At 41.7% G+C, this 23,366-nt stretch overlaps 1 protein-coding gene across 3 annotated transcripts in view; it reads right to left on the bottom strand.

The window, feature by feature from the left end:
- The window catches only part of GRIA3 (glutamate ionotropic receptor AMPA type subunit 3), a 450,644-nt gene that overhangs the window by 208,221 nt on the left and 219,057 nt on the right, over positions 1-23,366 (bottom strand). For all 3 annotated transcript variants that reach the window (XR_012247463.1, XM_073641082.1, XM_073641083.1), the window contains exon 4: positions 19,351-19,538. Coding sequence is in view for 2 of the 3 variants with exons in the window: in XM_073641082.1 (XP_073497183.1) it covers positions 19,351-19,538 (188 nt within the window). In the remaining variant the exon portion in view is untranslated. The remainder of the gene's footprint in view (positions 1-19,350; positions 19,539-23,366) is intronic.

Raw genomic sequence — 23,366 nt, 5'->3', positions numbered from 1 at the left:
TATCGGCCTTTGGGCTACTACTCAGCCCGCCTGGACCCTGTCGCCCGAACTGCCCCCACGTGCCTTAAGGCGGTCCACGCTGCTCACATCCTCCTTGACAAGTCAGCTGATATCGTCCTTGGACATGATCTAGTTATACAGGCCGGCCATGATCTCTCAGCTGTTCTGCAACAAACATCTCCGAAACATCTCACCAACCAAAGACACCTGCGGCTGCAGTGTTCCCTATTGTTGCCCTCCAATATAACATTTACCAGATGTCTGACTATCAATCCTGTCACTTTGCTTCCACCTTCTAGGGGGGAAGGTGAAGAGGGTGAAGGTCCATTGGTGGAACCTCATGATTGTATAAAAATTTTGCAGGAAGAGACTTCTGCTCCAGAGAATATGGTGGCACATCCGCTCGCAGACCCTCAAGGGAAGTTCCACACGGGATATGCTGTCACAACGGACCTAACAGTCCTCAAGGCTGAAGCTCTACCACCATACATGTCTGCACAAGAAGCTGAACTTGTGGCTCTCACAGAGGCCTGCCACCTGGCAGCAGGAACAAAGGCGAATATATATATACCGATTCCAGGTATGGACATGGAATTTGCAATGATTCTGGACTCTTGTGGAAGTCTAGAGCAGGGTTCCCCAACTCCAGTCCTCAAGGCCCACCAACAGGTCATGTTTTCAGGATTTCCTTAGTATTGCACAGGTGATGGAATTATTGCCTGTGCAGGTGATGCAATTATCACCTGTGTAATACTAAGGAAATCCTGAAAACATGACCTGTTGGTGGGCCTTGAGGACTGGAGTTGGGGAACCCTGGTCTAGAGGATTCATCACAGCTGCAGGTACACCAGTGAAACATGTCTCATGGATTAAGGCCCTAATGAAGGCCCTGGAACTACCCATTCAGGTTGCTGTTATCAAGGTCAAGGCTCATGGAAGACTAGAATCCAGAGAAGCCAGGGGCAACCACCTGGCTGACCAAGCAGCCAAGACTGCAGCAGTGGAGAATGTGTCATCAAAGTGGCAGGAAAAGGAAGAAGAGATGGGGGAGACCCTGCAAACCGTAGCTGTGGCACTCACTAGAGCAAGAGCCAAAGAACAGCCGGCGGAAGACCATACAAGTCCAGCGGAGACACGAGTGGAATCCAGGGGGGTCAGGATGCCTGAAGAAAAATTGTGTGAGGAACAAAGGAAGACCCCCCACTGAAGAAGTCAAGCAATGGAAAGCGGCAGGAGCCGTGCTGGCAGGTCGCAAAAATTCAAAGGTCAACTCGACTCTTTACCAAGTGGATGGGAAGCCTTGCTTGCCTAGACGCATGTACTCAGCCGTGGCAGCATGGGCTCACGGGCCTACACACAGAGGAAAGAATCAAGCTTTGGCATGTATCAAGAAACTGTACTTTGCACCCGGAATCTTTTCCACTGTGACTGCGTACTCAAAATCCTGCTCTGTCTGCGCTACCTGCAACCCAACGTGTACAGCACGGGTCCCTCTTCAACACCTGGCTAAACCAGACTACCCTTGGCAGAGAATACAAGTCGACCATATCCAAATGCCTAAAGCAGGAAAATACGAGTACGTTTTGGTAGCCGTGGATATGTTCTCAGCCTGGCCCGAGGCCTACCCGGTTGTCAACATGACTGCTAAAGTCACAGCCAAGAAACTGATCACTGAAATTGCCTGCAGATTTGGAGTTCCCCAAGTCATAGAATTGGATCAAGGACCAGCTTTCACAGCAAATATCTATAAAGAACTTTGGAATATGTTGGGAACAGATTTGGGCCTCCACACTCCATACCATCCTGCCAGTTCAGGCAAAGTGGAAAGGATGAATTCCACGCTTAAGACCCAGCTCTTGAAAATGACCCAAGACCATCCCCTCCCCTGGCCCGACCTACTCCCCATAGTACTGTATCACATCAGACACACTCCTCAGGCCAAACATGGGCTGACTCCCTACGAAATTCTGTTTGGGGCCCCGCCCAAGATAGGAGAGATTAGGCCCCAAGAATTGTTCGAAACACATGATAGAGTGGTAAAATTTGTGATTGCTCTGTCTAGAGAATTGACTAACACCCGCTCTCCAGTATCTGCTTCTCTCCCAGAATCCACAGGTGATGCAGTACATGATTTCATCCCAGGCGATCTAGTGTATGTGAAGAAGTTTGTCCGGAAAGACTGCCTCCAGCCGCGGTTCGAGGGACCGTACACTGTGCTTCTCACCACCCCGACGGCTCTGAAGCTTGAGGGCAAGAGCACCTGGATTCACGCCTCCCACTGCAAGAGAGACAAAGCGAGTCTATAAAAGATGACTACCTTCTTCTATATCCTTTCCATATGCTTACTGTCTGTCCCAGGGTGGACAGCTACCACACAGGGGTAGATACCTCCTTCTTCTCAGGTTAGTTGGGAGGGCTCAAGGGATTCCTCCAACAAGTTTGTCTAGTAATGGGAGGTCTACGAGTATTGGGCCTGGTGGTCCTGTGCTACATAGTCCCCTTATACAGGAAAGTTATAACCAATGTTGTCCCAACCTCCGGGACCTTTCTGAATCAAGAGAAGATATGGAGAAATACACTCCTTTGAACAAGCCTGACCAGCCCCCCCCCATGACAAAGTTCAATTGAGAGATTTAGTTTAGGGACAGTTGGGAGAACTCCATGTGTCACCCAGGATAGGGCTCGATTGTCTGGGGGCGTCCCATAAGGGGGCAGTTTCTAAGATGATTGGGTGAAGAAATCCACCTCCCCTCTCCCCACACATGGACAGTCTCAAAGGCCCCGAAGCAAAGGAAAGCTTAGTGTTTAGGGGGGAATGTCGGGGTAAAAGAGAATATATATTTTTGTAACTTTTATACTTTTGTAACTTTTATACGCTTTTTTGCTAATGTACTAACCACCATTTTGTGTCATATACCAATAAGCTTTCCTTGCTACGTATTACTCAAATCGAAACTTAAACTAAGACAGTTCCAGTGTTGCCAAGATTTATTTCAGAGAAACGAAACAAGATTATAAGCTGAGGGCTGCAATATCTGCCCAGAGACTGAGATAAGGAGATGTGGACCAATCAGGAGTGGCCAGACACTGGACTTTCATGGTTTACCCCGCCCCGGACAACCCCTTTCCCCTCCCCATTATGTAGTGTATTTAGTTTTGTGTATGTAGGAATAAACACAGAACATTGCTGAGAACGTTGTCTGTAGTAGTCTTTTGAGCGTGCTCTGAGTTTGAACCAGCTTGTTGTCTGACTCATTCTTTGAATGGTTGACCCATGCTCATAGTCTTAATTTGGAGTGACTGGAGGACGAGTGGAATGTCATCACGACCCCCACAATCATACCACATCTCCTGAGCATGGGAGGAAGCAAAAGAGTATACAGACAGGACAACAAGGGATCACAGCTGATTATTTCTTTGAGGTAAAATATTGTTTAAAAACAGGCAAGAAAATGTTTTACTCACAAAAAGAATCAGCTGTGATCCCCTGATGTCCTGTCTGTATACTCTTTTGCTTCCTCCCATGCTCAGGAGATGTGGTATGATCAGACCATGTTCCTGTATGGTCACACACAGCCATTACACAGTACACAGCAGGGGCACATTTATAAGATTATCTCAGCACAGGAACATTTTATTTCAACACATCCAATTGTGGAACTTATTATTATTCCAAGATCTGTTGATTAAAATATACTTTTGTTCGTGGCGCAACCCCTTTAACCCCTTTGTGACCCAGGGCGTATTAGTACGTATCTGTGCCCTGGGCCTCCCCAAACGCAACCTGTTACCCTTGTGAAAATGCAAAATTGGAGGCTGAAAAACATTTTTGTTGAAAAAATGTGAAAATGTTATTTTTACGGTTCAGTGTTATAAACTATTGTGAAGCACCTGGGGGTTCAGGGTGCTCACCACACATCTAGATAAGTTCCCTAAGGGGTCTAGTTTCCAAAATGGTGTCACTTGTGGGGGGTTTCCACTGTTAAGGCACATCAGGAGCTCTCCAAAAGCAACATGGCGTCCGCTAATTATTCAAGCAAATTTTACATTCAAAAAGTCAAATGGCGCTCCTTCCCTTCCGAACCCTGCCGTGCGCCCAAACAGTGGTTTCCCCCCACATATGGGGTATCGGCGTGCTCAGGAGGAATTGCACAAGAAATTGCATGGTGCAATTTCTCCTGTTACCCTTATGAAAATGCTAAATTAGGGGCTGAAAAACATTTTTGTTGGAAAAATGTGAAAATTTTATTTTTACGGCTCAATGTTCTAAACTTCTGTGAAGCACCTGGGGGTTCAAGGTGCTCACCACACATCTAGATAAGTTCCCTAAGGGGTCTAGTTTCCTAAATGGGGTCACTTGTGGGGGGTTTCCACTGTTTAGGCACATCAGGGGCTCCCCAAATGCAACATGGCGTCTGCTAATTATTCAAACAAATTTTACATTCAAAAAGTCAAATGGCGCTCCTTTCCTTCCAAGCCCTGCCGTGCGCCCAAACAGTGCTTTTTCCTCACATATGGGGTATCTGCGTGCTCAGGGGAAATTGCACAACAAATTTTGGGGTCCATTTTTTCCTGTTACCCCTGCAAAAATAAAAAAAATTGGGTCTAAAGTAACATTTTTGTGAAAAAAGTTAAATGTTCATTTTTTTCTTCCACATTCCAAAAATTCCTGTGAAACACCTGAAGGGTTAATAAACTTCTTGAATGTGGTTTTGAGCACCTAGAGGGGTGAAGGTTTTAGAATTATGTCACTTTTGGGAATTTCTGTCATAAAGGCCCCTCAAAGTCACGTCAAATGTGATGTGGTCTCTAAAAAAATGGTTTTGTAAATTTTGTTCTTAAAATGAGAAATCGCTGGTCAACTTTTAACCCTTATAGCTCCCTACTAAAAAAAAAAATTTTGTTCCAAAATTGTGCTGATGTGAAGTAGACATGTGGGAAATGTTATTTATTAACTATTTTGTGTGACATATCTCTTTGATTTAAGGGAATAAAAATTTAAATTTTAAAAATTGCAAAATCTTCAAAATTTTTGCCAAATTTCCGTTTTTTTCACAAATAAACGCAAGTGATATCGAAGAAATTTGACCACAATCATGAAGTACGATATGTCACGAAAAAACACTCTCAGAATCAGGGGAATCCGTTGAAGCGTTCCAGAGTAATTACCTCATAAAGTGACAGTGGTCAGAATTGTAAAAATTGGCCCGGTCATTAACGTGCAAACCACCCTCGGGGGTAAAGGGGTTAAGTAGCTCAATCTTAGGCGATATTTACATGTTCAGTATTTGGTCAGTATTTTACATCAGTATTTGTAAGCCAAAACCAGGAGTGGAACAATCAGAGGAAAAGTATAATAGAAACACGTCACCACTTCTGTACTTATCACCCACTCCTGGTTTTGGCTTACAAATACTGAGGTAAAATACTAACCGAATACTGAATGAGTGCATGTGGCCTTATACTATAAAATATCCACTTGGTCTCCGGTGAATTTCCCCTAAACCAATCTATTAAAAACCTTAGCTCTTCGGGCATTATCACCATCACTTTCCTTTCTTTGCTGATTAATCCTCTGGTTCATGCACATATCTCCACACTTTAGCTCAGGAGTGGAAGCCATCTCCCAGGCTTTATTCCTTGCTAGGCTTTTGGCTTCATAGATTCCATCTCATTGCTTTGTTCTTGCTCAGGCCTGCATTTGAATTATTGTATGTATCCACATTATTTAGATATCATAAATGATCCAGTCCATGAAACAAATCTCCCACCATTTTGATTCCAGTGGTAATTTCCACTGGAACAATGGACTCTCATTGTAAGGCCACGTTCACACGTTCAGTATTTGGTCAGTATTTGTACTCAGTATTTGTAAGTCAAATCTGCGTATTTTTTCTCAGCTGTATTTGGCATGAGAAAAAATAACAGCATGCTGCGATTTCACTCCGAAATCTGATGGCTGTGAGAAAAAAAATGGATGCCATACGAACCATCAGTACGGCATTCGATTTCATATCATAGAATCATAGAATGGTAGAGTTGGAAGGGACCTCCTGGGTCATCTGGTCCAACCCCCTGCTCAAAGCAGGATTCACTAAATCATCTCAGACAGATGTCTGTCCAGCCTCTGTTTGAAGACGTCCATTGAAGGGGAACTCACCACCTCTCGTGGCAGCCTGTTCCACTCATTAATCACCCTAACTGTCAAAAAGTTTTTTCTAATATCTAATCTGTGTCTCCTCCCATTTAGTTTCATCCCATTGCTTCTAGTCTTTCCTTGTGCAAATGAGAATAAAGATGATCCTTCTACAATGTGACAGCCCTTGACATATTTGTAGACAGCTATTAAGTCTCCTCTCAGTCTTCTTTTTTGCAAGCTAAACATTCCCAAATCCTGCAACCGTTCCTCATAGGACATGGTTTGCAGACCAGTCACCATTCTGGTCGCTCTTCTCTGAACTTGCTCCAGTTTGTCTATGTCTTTTTTAAAATGTGGTGCCCAAAACTGTACACAGTATTCCAGATGAGGTCTGACCAAAGAGGAGTAAAGACCGATAATGACTTCACGTGATCTAGACTGTATGCTTCTGTTAATACATCCCAGAATTGTATTTGCCTTTTTTGCTGCTGCATCACACTGTTGACTCATGTTCAGTCTATGATCTATTAGTATACCTAAGTCTTTTTCACATGTACTGTTGCTTAGCTCTATTCCTCCCATTCTGTATATGCTTTTTTCATTTTTATTGCCCAGATGTAGTACTTTGCATTTTTCCCTGTTAAAAACCATTCTGTTGGTTGCTGCCCACTGCTCCAGTTTATTTAGGTCTTTTTGAATCCTCTCTCTCTCTTCTCTAGTATTAGCTATCCCTCCTAGCTTTGTGTCATCAGCAAATTTAATCAGTTTACCCTCAATTCCTTCATCTAAATCATTGATAAAGATGTTGAACAATACAGGTCCCAGGACGGAGCCCTGTGGTACCCCACTTGAGACATTCATCCAGCTGGATGTGAAGCCATTTACAACCACCCTTTGAGTCCGATCACTAAGCCAGTTATGAATCCACCTAACAGTTGCCTGGTCCATTGCATACTTGGTCATTTTTTCAATAAGGATGATGTGAGATACTTTGTCAAATGCTTTGCTGAAGTCAAGATATACTATATCTACAGCATTTCCCTGATCCACCCAGTCAGTGATTCTGTCATAGAAGGAAATTAAGTTAGTCTGACATGACTTGTTGGTTACAAACCCATGCTGACTCTGGTTAATCACTTCATTCTTATCCATGTACTTACATACATGTTGTTTAATAATTTGTTCAAAGATCTTTCCTGGTATAGAAGTCAGACTCACCGGCCTATAGTTCCCTGGGTCCACCTTCTTCCCCTTTTTGAAGATAGGAACAACATTTGCTCTTCTCCAGTCTTCTGGGACTTCTCCTGTTCTCCAAGAATTTTCAAAGATTATGGAGAGTGGTTCTAAAATTTCTTCTACAATCTCCTTCAGTACTCTGGGGTGTAATTCATCTGGACCTGGAGACTTGAACTCATTTATGTTAGCTAAATATTCCCTCACAATCTTTCTGTTTACTGATAACTTGGATTCCTCTATTCCTTTAAAAGGACAGTGAAGATCAGTTGATGTTACATTTTCTTTCTGAGAGAAAACAGATGCAAAATAGGAATTAAAAAGTTCGGCCTTCTCAACATCCTCTCTTACCATTTCTCCATTTTCATCCTGTAAAAATCCTATAGCATCTTTGACTTTTCTTTTACTTTTGACATACCCCCAAAATCCTTTTTTATTGCTTTTGACATCTCTTGCAAGCCTTAATTCATTGTCAGCTTTAGCTAACCTGATACGTGCCCTGCAGGATCTGCAGACTGCATTATAATCTTCTTTAGATATGCCTCCCTCTTTCCATTTAATAAACATTTCTTTCTTTCTTTTTAGCATGTGTTTAAGTTCTGTGTTCATCCATCCTGGTTTCCTTAAATGCTTCCCATTCTTCCTACTTTTCGGGATTGTTAACGATTGTGCTGTGAGAATCTCATTTTTAAAAATTTCCCATCCTTTCTGGACATTTTTGTCCTTAAGGACATCCAGCCATTGGATCCCTCCTATTCTCTTTCTGAGTCTCTTAAAATCTGCCTTTCTAAAATCTAACCTTGAAGTTTGAGTCTTCACATGTCTTCCTCCTCTAGTTATCCAAAATTCTATAATAGCATGATCGCTGCCTCCTAGGGTCCCAGCCACCTTTACCTCCTCAACCATTTCCTCCCTGTTTATAAGAATTAGATCCAAAGTAGCAGATCCCCTTGTTTTCTCCCCTACCTTTTGGAAGATAAAGTTGTCAGCAAGAGAGGATAAGAATTTGCTTGACCTGTTAGTTTTACTTGAGAGAGATTCCCAACAAATGTCTGGATAGTTGAAATCTCCCATGACCACTACGTCATATTTTTTGGAGAACTTGGTCATTTGATACATAAAGAGTTCATCCATATCTTCAGCTTGCCCAGGTGGCCTGTAGTAAATGCCTACAATGGTGTCCTTTCCGTTGTTCTCTCCTTGTATTCTTACCCAAACAGTTTCCACAGAACTCCCAGTCTCTGAAGCTTCAATCTCTGTGCAGATATACGCTTTTCTAACATACAATGCAACACCTCCTCCTCGTTTATCAAGTCTGTTTCTTGCAAATAAGTTGTATCCTTTTAGCCTTTTATTCCAATCATGTGTATCGTCCCACCAAGTTTCAGTGATTCCAATGACATCATATTTCTTTTCCTGCGTTAGTACTTCCAATTCTCCTTGTTTGTTGCCCATGCTTTGTGCATTTGTATAAAAACATTTTAGTTTGTGATTGGTTTCTCTTCCTCCCATATTTTTATTATTTAGATTTTTTTGTCTTTGTTCTTCCTTTCCACTTCCAGTAGCAGAGATCTCAATAGTATTTGTCAGCTGTATGGCTTTTTCTGGCCTTTTGCTTCCCTTCCCACATTGTTCTAGTTTAAAGCTCTCCTGATGAGTGTAGCAAGGCGACTTCCAAATACATGTTTTCCAGTCTTCGTAAGGTGCACCCCATCTCTAGCAAGTAGTCCATCGTATAGGTAATTCATTCCGTGATCCAGAAATCCAAATCCTTGTTGACGGCACCATCGACGTAGCCAGTTGTTCACCTGTAGAATCTTATTCCACCTCATTGTTCCATGGCCATCCACTGGGAGGATGGATGAGAAGACCACCTGCGCTCCCAATTCTTTCACTTTCTTGCCTAAGTCTTCAAAGTCACTGCAGATGGTTTCCAGGTCCTTTCTTGCGGTGTCATTTGTCCCCACATGTATTAGCAGGAATGGGTAGTGATCTGTAGGTCTGAAGAGTCTTGATATCCTGTCAGACACATCTTTAATTTTTGCTCCTGGAAGACAGCACATTTCTCTTGAGGTTATGTCTGGTCTGCAGATAGCGGCCTCTGTTCCTCTTAACAGGGAATCCCCCATGACCACCACTCTCCGTTTTTTCTTCACAACATTCTTCTTTCTCCATCCAGGAGGATTCTGAGGGCTTACAAGGTTATTCATTGCTGGCAAAGTCTTATCTTGCTGTATTTCTTCATGGTTCTCCTGCGTGAGAGCCTGGTACTGGTTCCTGAGCAGTATGGGTGCTGACTGCCTCTCGATCCTCCTGCTTCTGTGGGTCACAGGCTTCCATTCCTCTGTTTCCTCAGGTGCAGAGAGAATTTCTTCTCTTTCTGAATCATGAAGAGATAATTCTGCTCTGTCTAAGAACTCTTCACCTTCCTTAATGATTTTCAAGGTAGTTAACCTCTCTTCTAGATTTCGCAACTTTTCCTCCAACAGGGACACAAGCTTGCATTTCTGGCATGTGAAGTCTGGCTTTTCCACTGGCAAGTCTGTGAACATGTAGCAGGATATGCAGCTCACCAAATGGCTCCTGGACTCTTCCATGTTCTTATTGTTAATGTTCTGAAAACAGTGAAAAAAGCTTAAAAAAAAGCTTCAAAATGCGCGCGCCGGTAGGCGCGCGGTTTACCGATGTCCTCTTTTCAGCTCCAACAGCCAAAATCCAGTGTTCTTTGAGCTCGCGGAGACTCTTCACTTACCCCAAAATGCAGTGGGAATATGCAAATTATCTCCTCAGGACTCCTCCCCTGGTTTACCGATGTCCTCTTTTCAGCTCCAACAGCCAAAATCCAGTGTTCTTTGAGCTCGCGGAGACTCTTCACTTACCCCAAAATGCAGTGGGAATATGCAAATTATCTCCTCAGGACTCCTCCCCTGGTTTACCGATGTCCTCTTTTCAGCTCCAACAGCCAAAATCCAGTGTTCTTTGAGCTCGCGGAGACTCTTCACTTACCCCAAAATGCAGTGGGAATATGCAAATTATCTCCTCAGGACTCCTCCCCTGGTTTACCGATGTCCTCTTTTCAGCTCCAACAGCCAAAATCCAGTGTTCTTTGAGCTCGCGGAGACTCTTCACTTACCCCAAAATGCAGTGGGAATATGCAAATTATCTCCTCAGGACTCCTCCCCTGGTTTACCGATGTCCTCTTTTCAGCTCCAACAGCCAAAATCCAGTGTTCTTTGAGCTCGCGGAGACTCTTCACTTACCCCAAAATGCAGTGGGAATATGCAAATTATCTCCTCAGGACTCCTCCCCTGGTTTACCGATGTCCTCTTTTCAGCTCCAACAGCCAAAATCCAGTGTTCTTTGAGCTCGCGGAGACTCTTCACTTACCCCAAAATGCAGTGGGAATATGCAAATTATCTCCTCAGGACTCCTCCCCTGGTTTACCGATGTCCTCTTTTCAGCTCCAACAGCCAAAATCCAGTGTTCTTTGAGCTCGCGGAGACTCTTCACTTACCCCAAAATGCAGTGGGAATATGCAAATTATCTCCTCAGGACTCCTCCCCTGGTTTACCGATGTCCTCTTTTCAGCTCCAACAGCCAAAATCCAGTGTTCTTTGAGCTCGCGGAGACTCTTCACTTACCCCAAAATGCAGTGGGAATATGCAAATTATCTCCTCAGGACTCCTCCCCTGGTTTACCGATGTCCTCTTTTCAGCTCCAACAGCCAAAATCCAGTGTTCTTTGAGCTCGCGGAGACTCTTCACTTACCCCAAAATGCAGTGGGAATATGCAAATTATCTCCTCAGGACTCCTCCCCTGGTTTACCGATGTCCTCTTTTCAGCTCCAACAGCCAAAATCCAGTGTTCTTTGAGCTCGCGGAGACTCTTCACTTACCCCAAAATGCAGTGGGAATATGCAAATTATCTCCTCAGGACTCCTCCCCTGGTTTACCGATGTCCTCTTTTCAGCTCCAACAGCCAAAATCCAGTGTTCTTTGAGCTCGCGGAGACTCTTCACTTACCCCAAAATGCAGTGGGAATATGCAAATTATCTCCTCAGGACTCCTCCCCTGGTTTACCGATGTCCTCTTTTCAGCTCCAACAGCCAAAATCCAGTGTTCTTTGAGCTCGCGGAGACTCTTCACTTACCCCAAAATGCAGTGGGAATATGCAAATTATCTCCTCAGGACTCCTCCCCTGGTTTACCGATGTCCTCTTTTCAGCTCCAACAGCCAAAATCCAGTGTTCTTTGAGCTCGCGGAGACTCTTCACTTACCCCAAAATGCAGTGGGAATATGCAAATTATCTCCTCAGGACTCCTCCCCTGGTTTACCGATGTCCTCTTTTCAGCTCCAACAGCCAAAATCCAGTGTTCTTTGAGCTCGCGGAGACTCTTCACTTACCCCAAAATGCAGTGGGAATATGCAAATTATCTCCTCAGGACTCCTCCCCTGGTTTACCGATGTCCTCTTTTCAGCTCCAACAGCCAAAATCCAGTGTTCTTTGAGCTCGCGGAGACTCTTCACTTACCCCAAAATGCAGTGGGAATATGCAAATTATCTCCTCAGGACTCCTCCCCTGGTTTACCGATGTCCTCTTTTCAGCTCCAACAGCCAAAATCCAGTGTTCTTTGAGCTCGCGGAGACTCTTCACTTACCCCAAAATGCAGTGGGAATATGCAAATTATCTCCTCAGGACTCCTCCCCTGGTTTACCGATGTCCTCTTTTCAGCTCCAACAGCCAAAATCCAGTGTTCTTTGAGCTCGCGGAGACTCTTCACTTACCCCAAAATGCAGTGGGAATATGCAAATTATCTCCTCAGGACTCCTCCCCTGGTTTACCGATGTCCTCTTTTCAGCTCCAACAGCCAAAATCCAGTGTTCTTTGAGCTCGCGGAGACTCTTCACTTACCCCAAAATGCAGTGGGAATATGCAAATTATCTCCTCAGGACTCCTCCCCTGGTTTTGATTTTTATGAATACATTGCAATTTTGTATCATAGGAAACTGTAAATGGTCCTGTAAAAGATTAATAGCTGCTGAGTAAAAAAAACTAATTGTATATGGACAACACACGGACAGCACACGGATGACAAGTGAGAGAAAATCGTCTAACTCTCATGAATGAGAATGGGACCGAATTTTTATATACCAGGGTGATCGAATCCTAATACTGATCATTCAAGGTGCATCTGGAGGTCTGATAGTTTGTAATTCCACATAGCTGCTAAATCCCATGGATGTGCCAGATTGGACTTCAAAAGAAAAATGGAATGACGTGAGACGTGAGATGAAAATGACCCAGTCGATAATGTGTCTACCAAGACAAGCTATATTGGAGCTTGCAATGTCTCGGTAATTCACCTTCTCCACCTCTTTACACAACATAAGTTTCCTCAAAGCGTTTCCAGGTCAAGCTCCTGCCTATATAAATCTCAAGAATACGGAGTTCAGATCTCTAACATCCACGTGCCTGAAGACTTGAATATTCTGCATGGGGTATAACAACTTTAATGCTCTCATCATATTTAAGATCACACCTACCTAAGACAAAGAGTGCTATGTAGTTCGTTCTTGCTTTTTACCAAGCAAAGTGGAATAATTCTAAATATACAAAGAGGAAAGTGTTTTCCATCTGTGATATTATTATTTTGGATAAGAACTTAAGAATCACACTAAGTAACAAAATATGACTCAGGAAACAGTAAACCTTTACCCAGTTTAACATACGAGGACAAGGTGTTTAGTTGGTCAATATCTTTGTGTCCTGTATATTGGCATTGAAGAGTTTTAATAAGGCCAGGAACCTTAATTAAGCAATGCTCTTGTGTACTCCCATTTTTTATTGTTGTATCCGAGTTCTTCCAAGATTTGAGCATTTAGCATCTTCAGTTGCTCTAATTTTATTTTTAGCAACTTGACTTTCTTTAGATGAGTTTCTCTGGCTTATATGTGGCCTGATTCTTTATAGAGATTTGCGTAATAAGTTCTCAGCTGTGGATTAATAACTGATGAGTCAGATATGGCCATGAGTGATGTATTCCCTGTTTTCTCTCACCTCAAGCACTGAATTAAAGTCCTCCTCTATTATTTTTTGCAAAATGGACTCTGTCAGGACTCCATTACCCCCCAACCAAAACTTGATTAACTGTGCCATAAAGGGTGATATCTCCTTTTAATTTTCCCTCTCATCTTTCCTCTTAAGCACACTTGGGACTTCACTTTTTATTTTCAAGTCAGCTCCTGATGTTTCTCCTTTATTGTAATACTGTGGAGGTGCTCAAATAGGCGCTTACATCCATTGAAGCCTTGGGCTATGCTGGATAATATGAGAATACATTCAGAGCATACCCCATTAGCCTTCTTCCTGTCCAACTTTGAAAAGAACTTTGAAAACATGTATATTTGGGAAATGTGCAAGCTATATAACAATACAATTAGATTGAATAAAATTTTACAAATCTTCATTCAACAAGGACCTACATAGTCTCAGAAGTTCCGAACCAACAGTGGGGAAAATAAGTATTTGATGCACTGCCAATTTTGCAAGTTTTCCCAGTTATAGAGAATGGACAGGTCTGTAATTTTTATTGCAGGTACACTTCAACCATGAGAGGCAGAATCGAAAATAAAAAACAAAAAATCACATTGTATGATTTTTACATAATGAAATTGCATTTTACTGCATGAAATAAGCATTTGATCACCTACCAATCAGCAAGAATTCTGGCTTTCACAGACCTGTTAGTTTTTCTTTAAGAAGCCCGACTACTCTACACTCATTATCTGTATTAATTGTACCTGTTTGAACTTGTTTCCTGTATAAAAGACACTTGTCCATACACTCAATCAATCACACTCCAACCTCTCCACCATAGCCAAGACCAAAGAGCTGTCTAAGGACACCAGGGACAAAATTGTAGACCTGCACAAGGCTGGGATTGGCTACAGGATAATAGGCAAGCAGCTTGGTGAGAATCCAACAGCTGTTGGCACAATTATTAGAAAATGGAAAAAAACAAGATGACTGTCAATCTTCCTTGGTCTAGGGCTCCATGCAAGATCTCATCACATGGGTTAAGGATGATTCTGGGAAAGGTCAGGAATCAGCCCAGAACTACACAGGAGGACCTGATCAATGACCCGAAGAGAGCTTGGACCACGTTCTCAAACATTACCGTTAGTAACACACTACGCCATCATGGATTAAAATCCTGCAGGGCATGCAAGATCCCCCTGCTCACACCAGCACTTGTCCAGGCCTGTTTGAAGTTCGCCAATGACCATCTGGATGATCCAGAGGAGGCATGGGAGAAGGTCATGTGGTCAGATGAGATCAAAATAGAACTTTTTGATATCAACTACACTCACTGTGCTTGGAGGAAGAAGAAGGAAGAGTACAACCCCAAGAATACTGTCACAACCATGAAGCATGGTGGAGAAAACATCATACTTTAGGGTTGCTTTTCTGCAAAGAGGACAGGACGACTGCACCGTATTGAAGGGAGGATAGATGGGGTCATGTATCGTGAGATTTTGGCCAGCAAGCTCCTTCCCTCAGTAAGAGCATTGAAGATGGCTCATGGCTGGGTCTTCCAGCATGACAATGATCCAAAACACACAGCCATGGCAACTAAGGAGTGGCTCCGTAAGAAGCATTTCAAGGTCCTGGAGTGGCCTAGCCAGTCTCCAGAGAACCCAATAGAAAATCTTTGAAGGGAGCTGAAACTCAATGTTGCCCAGCGACAGCCCTGATACCTGAAAGATCTGGAGAAGATCTGTATGGAGGAGTGGGCCAAAATCCCTGCTGCAGTGTATGCAAACTTGGTCAAGAACTACAGGAAACGTCTGAGCTCTTTAAATTCAAACAAAGATTTCGGTACCAAATATAAAGTTCGTTTTTTTTATTGTATCAAATACTTATTTCATGAATAAAATGCAAATTGATGACTTAAAAATCATACATTTTCTGCATTTTTTTTTAAGATTCTGTCTCTCACAGGTGAAGTGTACCTACAATATAAATTACAAACCTCTCCATTCTTTTTAGGTGGGAAAACTTGCAAAATCGGCAGTGTATCAAATACTTATTTTCCCCACTGTACCTATGGAACAAGAAAGTCTATATCTGTGACTCTCTGTGCAAGTCCCACTATGAAAGCTAGGAGTTCTTATCAGCTTGGGGTTTTTTGAGAAGTAGAAATCTTTGATGGTTGTGGCTTGGTTTGCCCTGGATGCAGATAAAGTTGAAAGCAATGATGGAACAGGCCTCCTCCATCATTCTCCCTCTGCGTCTGTGCTCTGACGTCTCTGCTTAACAGGCGTGATGATGTTACTACATTGTGTCCACTGTGCCGGGCAGTGCACATCTTCAAAACACACGCTACGGAGACCAAAGTAGCAGGGGTACGTGGAAAGGTGAGTATTTTTGTTCTTTTTTAATCAATGAGTACATTGTGGGGGACATTATACTGTTTGAAGGGCTATGTGGGAGCCAAATATACTATTTTTAGAGTTATGTGAGGGCCTATTATACTATCTGGATGGCTATGCGGGGAGTGCATTATTCTATAGAGAGGACTATGTGGAGATGTATTATACTATATGGAGTGCTATGTGGGTGCAATAATACTATTTGGAGGGCTATGTGGGGCTCTTTATACTACACCGAGGGCTATGCGGGTCCATTTTAATATTTGGAGGCCTATTTGGGGGTCATTACACTATTTGAATGGCTAATGGAGGCCATTATACTGGGTGCGAGTGATTATACAATGTGGAGGTTTGTGTGAGGTTCATCTTTCTGTATGCAGGGTTCTGTGAGGGCCATTATACTGTTTAGAGGGCTAGTGGGCACCATTATACAGTGTGATGGGTTGTGTTGGGGCCATCCTACTGTGAGAAGGTGTGTAGGGGCCAATATACTCCACAGAGGACCATTATACTGTATGTAGGGCTGTGTGGGAGCCACAATTGGGGCATCATACAGTGTTGAGGTTCACCATACTTTGCCGGGGGAAGGTACAGTAGAGTCATCACAACATGCATGTGGAGGGTACGGCGGAGTAATTCACTGTAATTCATACTGTGTTTGAGGAGGGCAATTTTGTTGGCATCATACCTTATGGATGATGAATCTAGGGGTTTCAATAGGAGGAAAATTACTTTGTAAAGGCTACAAAATTGTGACATATGCTCCTCTGTGATCCTGTTGAATATTAATTATTTTTTGTGGGGGGACCCAATTAGGACTTCTGCTATGGGGTCCCCATGATTTCTATGCACGAACTTGCACTGCAGGGAAGCAAACACTGTAGGTGTCAGTGTCTCCTTTATGTCAGAAGCCAATTTCTTGGCCACTTCAATGGACATTATTTATGTAGTTAATAGATAGCACTATGCTCCCTTTTGGCTATCTCTAACTTGTCAGAGTGAGGGATGGGGAGGTCTGGTGTGGAATAGTGAGGCAGAGAGGGAGAGTGCCATCTTGCCTGACTTGCTCTCTATCCTCACACCTTTGCGTCTGATGGTTATTAATAGGTAGCATTCTAACTACTGGCCATTGGACCATTTACATACTGTATGTCTGTGACTGCCCCTGTTATCAGGGGACATCACTGCCGTCTGTTCATGAGCGGCACTTAGATGGCAGGGATCTAGGAATGGAAGCAACATGTGGAAACAAAAGTCCACTCAGTTACTTTTGTATGTTGTGGTTATGTAAGAAATCAGATTTCCAGTTTACAATACTGTATGTTCTTTATTGGTAAGGAAGTTGAGTTCTCAGGAACTTGGGCTCGTAATGTTATATTTATTTACGCTCAAAAGCTCGAGATTTATTAAAATGTTGCAAGTTGTAATACATTTCATTTGGGACTAGTTGCTCTTCTCTAAGCTCCCTCTTGAATAGCATACATGTACGCTTGTATTCAGAGCCGAGCCGATCAATTGTGCCTTAATGATGTGCATTTTTATAAAGGCAAATATGCATTTTTGAAATTCCTTCATGCTTAAAAAGCATAGTCTTGTCCTAAGTTGCAACAGAATATATTATAGCTCTGTAGCACTGTAAAAACAGCTGAAGAAGAACATAACATTTTCCTTCGACAACTCTCCGGAGCTTCCAAGGTACAGAGATTTACTACCCTCAGTAATGACAGAAGTAATCAGAGTTGTTTACTCTCCCAGCTAAACAATATTCAATAATTAAGCTTTCCTTCAAACTGTGATCTTTATCAATATAGATGAGCCCAAACATTCGACAGAAGACTTGTACATTGCTGTAAAGCCTTGGGGTCAAAATCTATTGAGATCAAGAAAAAGAATTGTTCAGATGAAAAGATTCCACCTTCACTTATAAAGGTTTCAGCGTACGGTAGTGTGCGTCTTTTTTTCTGTCTAGGAGAGGATTTTCCCTTTATTATGTAGTCAAACAATGAGAGCTGGCCTAAATATAACTGATCTGTTAGGACTATTTTAAGACACTAGCCTTGTGTAACACAATAAATATTGATGGAAACATTGCTACATTAGATTTGATGTAACAGTTTTAGAACAGCCTAAAATATTTAGCAATGTCAATAGACCTGGAATAGAGAAATCATCTTCCTTTAAAGCTAAAAACTTCAAAGTTATTTCCCCTTTTCTGCTTTTTTAATACATTTTAAATCCCCCAAAAAGTTGAGTGGTATGTTGTGGGATTTTTTTCTCCTTTTTATACTGGTATAGAGCGATTCATGCTGTCCGCAATGCATGTCGCTGTACATTCTCTAAAGCCTGGGACAAAGCGAAACTTTATTTTCCTTGGCTCAACGCCTCTCTTCTACAAACTAATGCATATAATATAATAATGATAATATTAATAATAATAATTTAAATTTAGCTAAAATGGCTTCAGGGATAAGACCTTTGCAGGTACAGTGGAACAATCTCAAGGAACATTTTGTTATTCTTCAGAAGTTCATCACCATAACGGAACAGTAAAACTTTAACATCCAGCATTCAGTGAACGTGGTAAAAAAACAAAAACAAAAAACAACTGTGGAATTGCACATTTTTGGCAATTTCAACGCACTTGGAATTTTTGTTCCCGTTTTCCAGTACACAATATGGTAAAACCAGTGATGTCGTTCAAAAGTACAACTCGTCCCGCATAAAATAAGCCCTCACATGGCCATATTAGATTGGAGTGAAAGACTCCCACTGATCCTATCCTAAGCACAAGTAATCAATTTGAAGAACTGTAAAACTGCTTTAAACTTGCAGAAGAGCAAAACCCAAGGGATGATATATAGCAAAGGAAAGGAAACAATTGGGGTGCTCATTTGTTGATCCTCACAAGCACGGCCATTGTCTTCTATGTTGGCTGTGAGGCAAGGTGTTCCTACTCAGGTAAGTCTGTTATGCTCCTTGTAATTATTCGGATGCTTTTTATTGTAACTTTAGCCCCAGCAGTTGCTTTTAAGCTAACTTGAAATTTCAGACAATAACATTGCCACTGTCTATATATCTTTAATTTCATTAGGGGCTTTCTTACTTCTAAAGCTTTCAGTACATAATAGGATTGCATTGCCAAATGTTAATATAATGTTAAAACATTGTTGAATTCTTGTATAGCACGTAGAAAGAATCACAAAAGATAAATTCTTATACAAATTACCTCTTCAGTATGAGAGCAGGCCAGCTTTTACTTGGCAAGGGGTGTCACACAAAATATATTAAGAATGACTGCTACAAAGCAAAGCTCCGGCTCATGAATGATCAGTCAGCATGGCGAGTATTACATGACTTGACCTTTGATAAGATGTTGATTTTCTTTTCAGAACAGCCTTGGATTCCAGTTATATCTCCTATTTACAGCCAATATATGCCGTAATATGTAGCAGTAATAAAAGAAGGCAGCTATTTTATCACATGGATTGTTTTAGATCCTCTTTCTATAAGACTCACAAAGATATAAAATTTTAGAAAAATGTGTACCTGTTCCAAAATCGTATTTATTCGCTCAACTTCGCAGTCGATTACAAATCTTTTCTCCTGACGTCTGTCCATTTCCTCTATGATGCGTTTATATTCCTGAACATCTTTTATATTCCCCACTGATCTAGCTGTCACTTGCCAGTTGTTCTGTACCGCTGCCTCCATAATGGCCTGAAGAATAGAAAATCCTGGGGAAGAGAAATAACACAATCAGTCTCTTTATTGTTAAGAATATGAAAAGAGAACTTTCTAATAAAAAATATTATTGCAAAATGGTTTTCAGGGAACATATATCACGCAGGCACTACGGTCCCTCCCTATCACTTCATGGCCTGCTATCCCCTTATTACAGTACCATATTACCTGCTGGCAGGACATATTTCTACAATCCACATTGCCTCTGACTTCAGATGGTGAGTTCCATGTTGTAAGGGATAAAAACAGACTGAAAAGTACAAAATAGCTAAACTTCTAACATTTTGACTTTCAAATTCGTAAAATAAACCAGTAAATGCGGCTGATATGAGGACCCTATAAAGAATTGGAGGGTACGGTCTGTACTCTCCCCACTGCTGTTGGGTTACAAGAACCTGTATATGATTTCCCTCTGCAAAATGGAAAAACAATGTTGGGAATAAAAGAACACCGCCTGTCTTAGATGAAAGAACCCAACACATTAATCAAGGAACTAATTTGATCTTCGCTACGGGGCCTCCCCTCTTTTATGGATTCCACTACACCAAATTTAGATAATTTATCAAACCTTCAGCTTAAATTGGGCCTCCACGGTTAGGATTTGTGCTGGCCAGTCCTGTTTAGCATGGTTTAGGGGGCTCCCTGGTTTTAAAAAATTACTCTCTAGTAGTATCTCATCTTTGCCCCAGGAACCCTCAGGTTGTGTCAGCAGGGTAGCGGATGATCGGTGGAGCAAACTGATGGAAAATCAAACAAGCTGAGATTAAAACCAAACAATTAAAGGACTACATCAAAACCAAAGACAGAGTAAGGGACAGCAAGATGGGAGTCCAGGGAGTCAATCGGAATAAATGTAGAGGGTGTAGTAACACAGTCCAAGGCCAAGCCCGAATGAGCATTCAGAGGTAATGGTCAAGCAATAAGCTATATCAGGACAGCAGAACCACAGTCCAATAAGTCCATTGGGGTAGTATAAAGAGTACGAAAGCTGACAAAGAGCTTTACACATTGGAAAGTTTAAAAGAGAACCGACAACCCCGATGGGTGCAGAATCTGCCAAATGACTGGTTCCCCTATTGACCGGTCAGTCAGAGGTGCTGATTGGTCAGGAGTGCTTCCTGTCCATCTTGCTGGGTGGAGACGGTCAATGCTGAAATGCGGTAGAATATATTTATGAAAGCTGCCTTATACTTTTTTGCCGAGCTCCTCCAAAACTGAGAATGTGTCTACTCTTCTTTTTTCTGATTTATGAATGTGCACATTAGGCTATGCGCACATGTTGAGTATTTGTGGCAAATTATTCTGCAACAAAAACCAAAGCATGAAAAATCCTGTATAAAAGATGTGCATTTTTTGATGCATTCGAGATCTGTTTTTACTTGCATTTTCTAACATTCATATGAATGGGTGAAAAACTGGTACAAAAATGTGCAAAAAAAAATTCTGCTGCAAAAATGCAGCATGTGAACAAGTCCTTAATGCCCTGCACAGTTTTGGTCATTACTAACTATATCTAGTGGGAAACAATACAGTTGAACTTAAAAAGATCCAACTTTGTCTAATTAATCTCCCGAAGGAGCTGACATTCAGCCTCCGATGTCTAGAGTCTATACTTGGCTTCACACTTCATGGCTGATCTGCTGAAGGATACATACAGCTGGAATAGACCACTAGCTGAAAGCAAGAAAGAAGTGACAAAATAACAAGTCATGTAGGGATGAGCTCTTCAATGCCTTGTCATTTAATTGCTGGTACATGAGAGCACATAATCAAAAGTAAACACAATGAACTGAGAATAGCACAGGATCAGTGATTAGAGCTGCCGAGGTGACCTTGCACAGTAATGGCTGCGTAGAGCTTATCACAATACTCAGAAAATAATTGTGTTTGGATAATATCTGCACATACTTGTAGGTTTTACCATTGCACATGTTTACATTTGCTTCTCTACCGAAATTCGTTTGCATAGCAACACTGAAGGAATTTACATGAATATGAAGCTTTTTGTAGCTTCTTCCAAGGGGAAATTAAAGTAACAGCAGGCATAAAATATACAGATATTTTATACTGCCAAACACATATGTACAATATCTATCTATCTATCTATCTATCTATCTATCTATCTATCTATCTATCTATCTATCTATCTATCTATCTATCTATCTATCTATTTTATCTATCTATCTATCTATCTATCTATCTATCTATCTATTGTATCTATCTATCTATCTATCTATCTATCTATCTATCTATCTATCTATCTATCTATCTATTGTATCTATCTATCTGCATATCTATCTATCTATCTATCTATCTATCTATCTATCTATCTATCTATCTATCTATCTATCTATCTATCTATCTATCTATCCATCTAGCTACAACCCCAGGCAAAAATGATGGAATCACCGGGCTCGGAGGATGTTCATTCAGTTATTTAATGTTGTTGAAAAAAAGCAGATCACAGACATGGCACAAAACTAAAGTCATTTCAAATGGCAACTTTAGGGCTTTTAGGCTGTGTGCCCACCATGCGTTTTTTGTGCGTATTTTGGTGCGTATTTGCAGCGCGTAAACGCTCCTGAAACGCATTGCATACCTTATCCCATGACTTCCTATGACATTCTGCAAGTTCTGTGCACATGGTCCGTATTTTTTCTGCGCAGATTTTACTCGCAGAAAAAATACGGACATGACCAATTCTTGTGCATTTCTGCATGCGTATTTGCCTATACAATGCATTGGAAAAACGCATGGCAAATACGAATGCAAATACGCATCAAATATGCATCAAATACACATGTAAAAACTGCATGCATTTTTCTGCCAAGGAGATGCAGAAATGCTCAGGAAAATTTCTGCTTCATTTCTGCATCGTGGGCACTAAGCCTAAGAAACACTAAAAGAAATCAAGATTAAAAATGTGGTACTCAGTTAAGGGTAATTTTTTTCAGACCAAGCTGAGGGAAAAAATTATGGAATCACTCAATTCTGAAGAAAAAATTATGGAATCACCCTGTAAATTTTCATTTCCAAAACTAACACCTGCATCAAATTAGATCTGCTCGTTAGTCTGCATCTAAAAAGGAGTGATCACACCTTGGAGAGCTGTTAATTCCATAATTTTTGCCAGGGGTTGTATATATCTATTAGTGTTGAGCCACCCCGCAGTGTTCGGGTTCGGTTCGGTTCGTCGAACACCGGGATGTTCGAGGAACTGTTCGTCGAACTGTTCGTCGAACACCTTAGAACACCGTCGAACACCGTTAAAACCAATGGCAAGCAAACGAAAACACATAGAAACACATAGAAAACACCTTCAAAGGTGTCCAAAAGCTGACAAACTGCTCAGAAGACGCTCTCTTTAAAAAAGCTGGCCGGCAATTCAGCAGCGGCATACACCGGTACCCGACAATTTAGACAAGAAGGAATAGAGCATCACACATAGATTAGATAGATAGAAACATGTCAGTCACATATATAAGAAGTACAGTGACAGTGTTGGTTACTGTACTTGTCATTTAGTGTGAAGGATTTATTAAAAAAAAATAATAGTGTTTTCATGCACCGTCTCTTTAAAAAAGCCGGCCAGCAATTCAGCAGCGGTACCCGACAATTTAGAACAGAAAGAATAGAGCTTCACACATAGATTAGATAGATAGAAACATGTCAGTCACATATATAAGAAGTACAGTGACAGTGTTGGTTACTGTACTTGTCATTTAGTGTTAAAATAAAAGATTTATTTAAAAAAAAATTGGCGTGGGGTTCCCCGTAATTTTAGTCTCTAGCGGAGGTTAAGCAGACGGCTGGGGCAGATG

This window comes from Phyllobates terribilis, unplaced genomic scaffold (genome assembly GCF_046119375.1).
Source record: "Phyllobates terribilis strain yellow unplaced genomic scaffold, ASM4611937v1 Scaffold_7__3_contigs__length_470593459, whole genome shotgun sequence".
In the NCBI taxonomy this organism is placed as follows: Eukaryota; Metazoa; Chordata; class Amphibia; order Anura; family Dendrobatidae; genus Phyllobates; species Phyllobates terribilis.
Note: the sequence above shows the minus strand (reverse complement) of the source record. Positions and strands in the feature narration are given on the sequence as shown.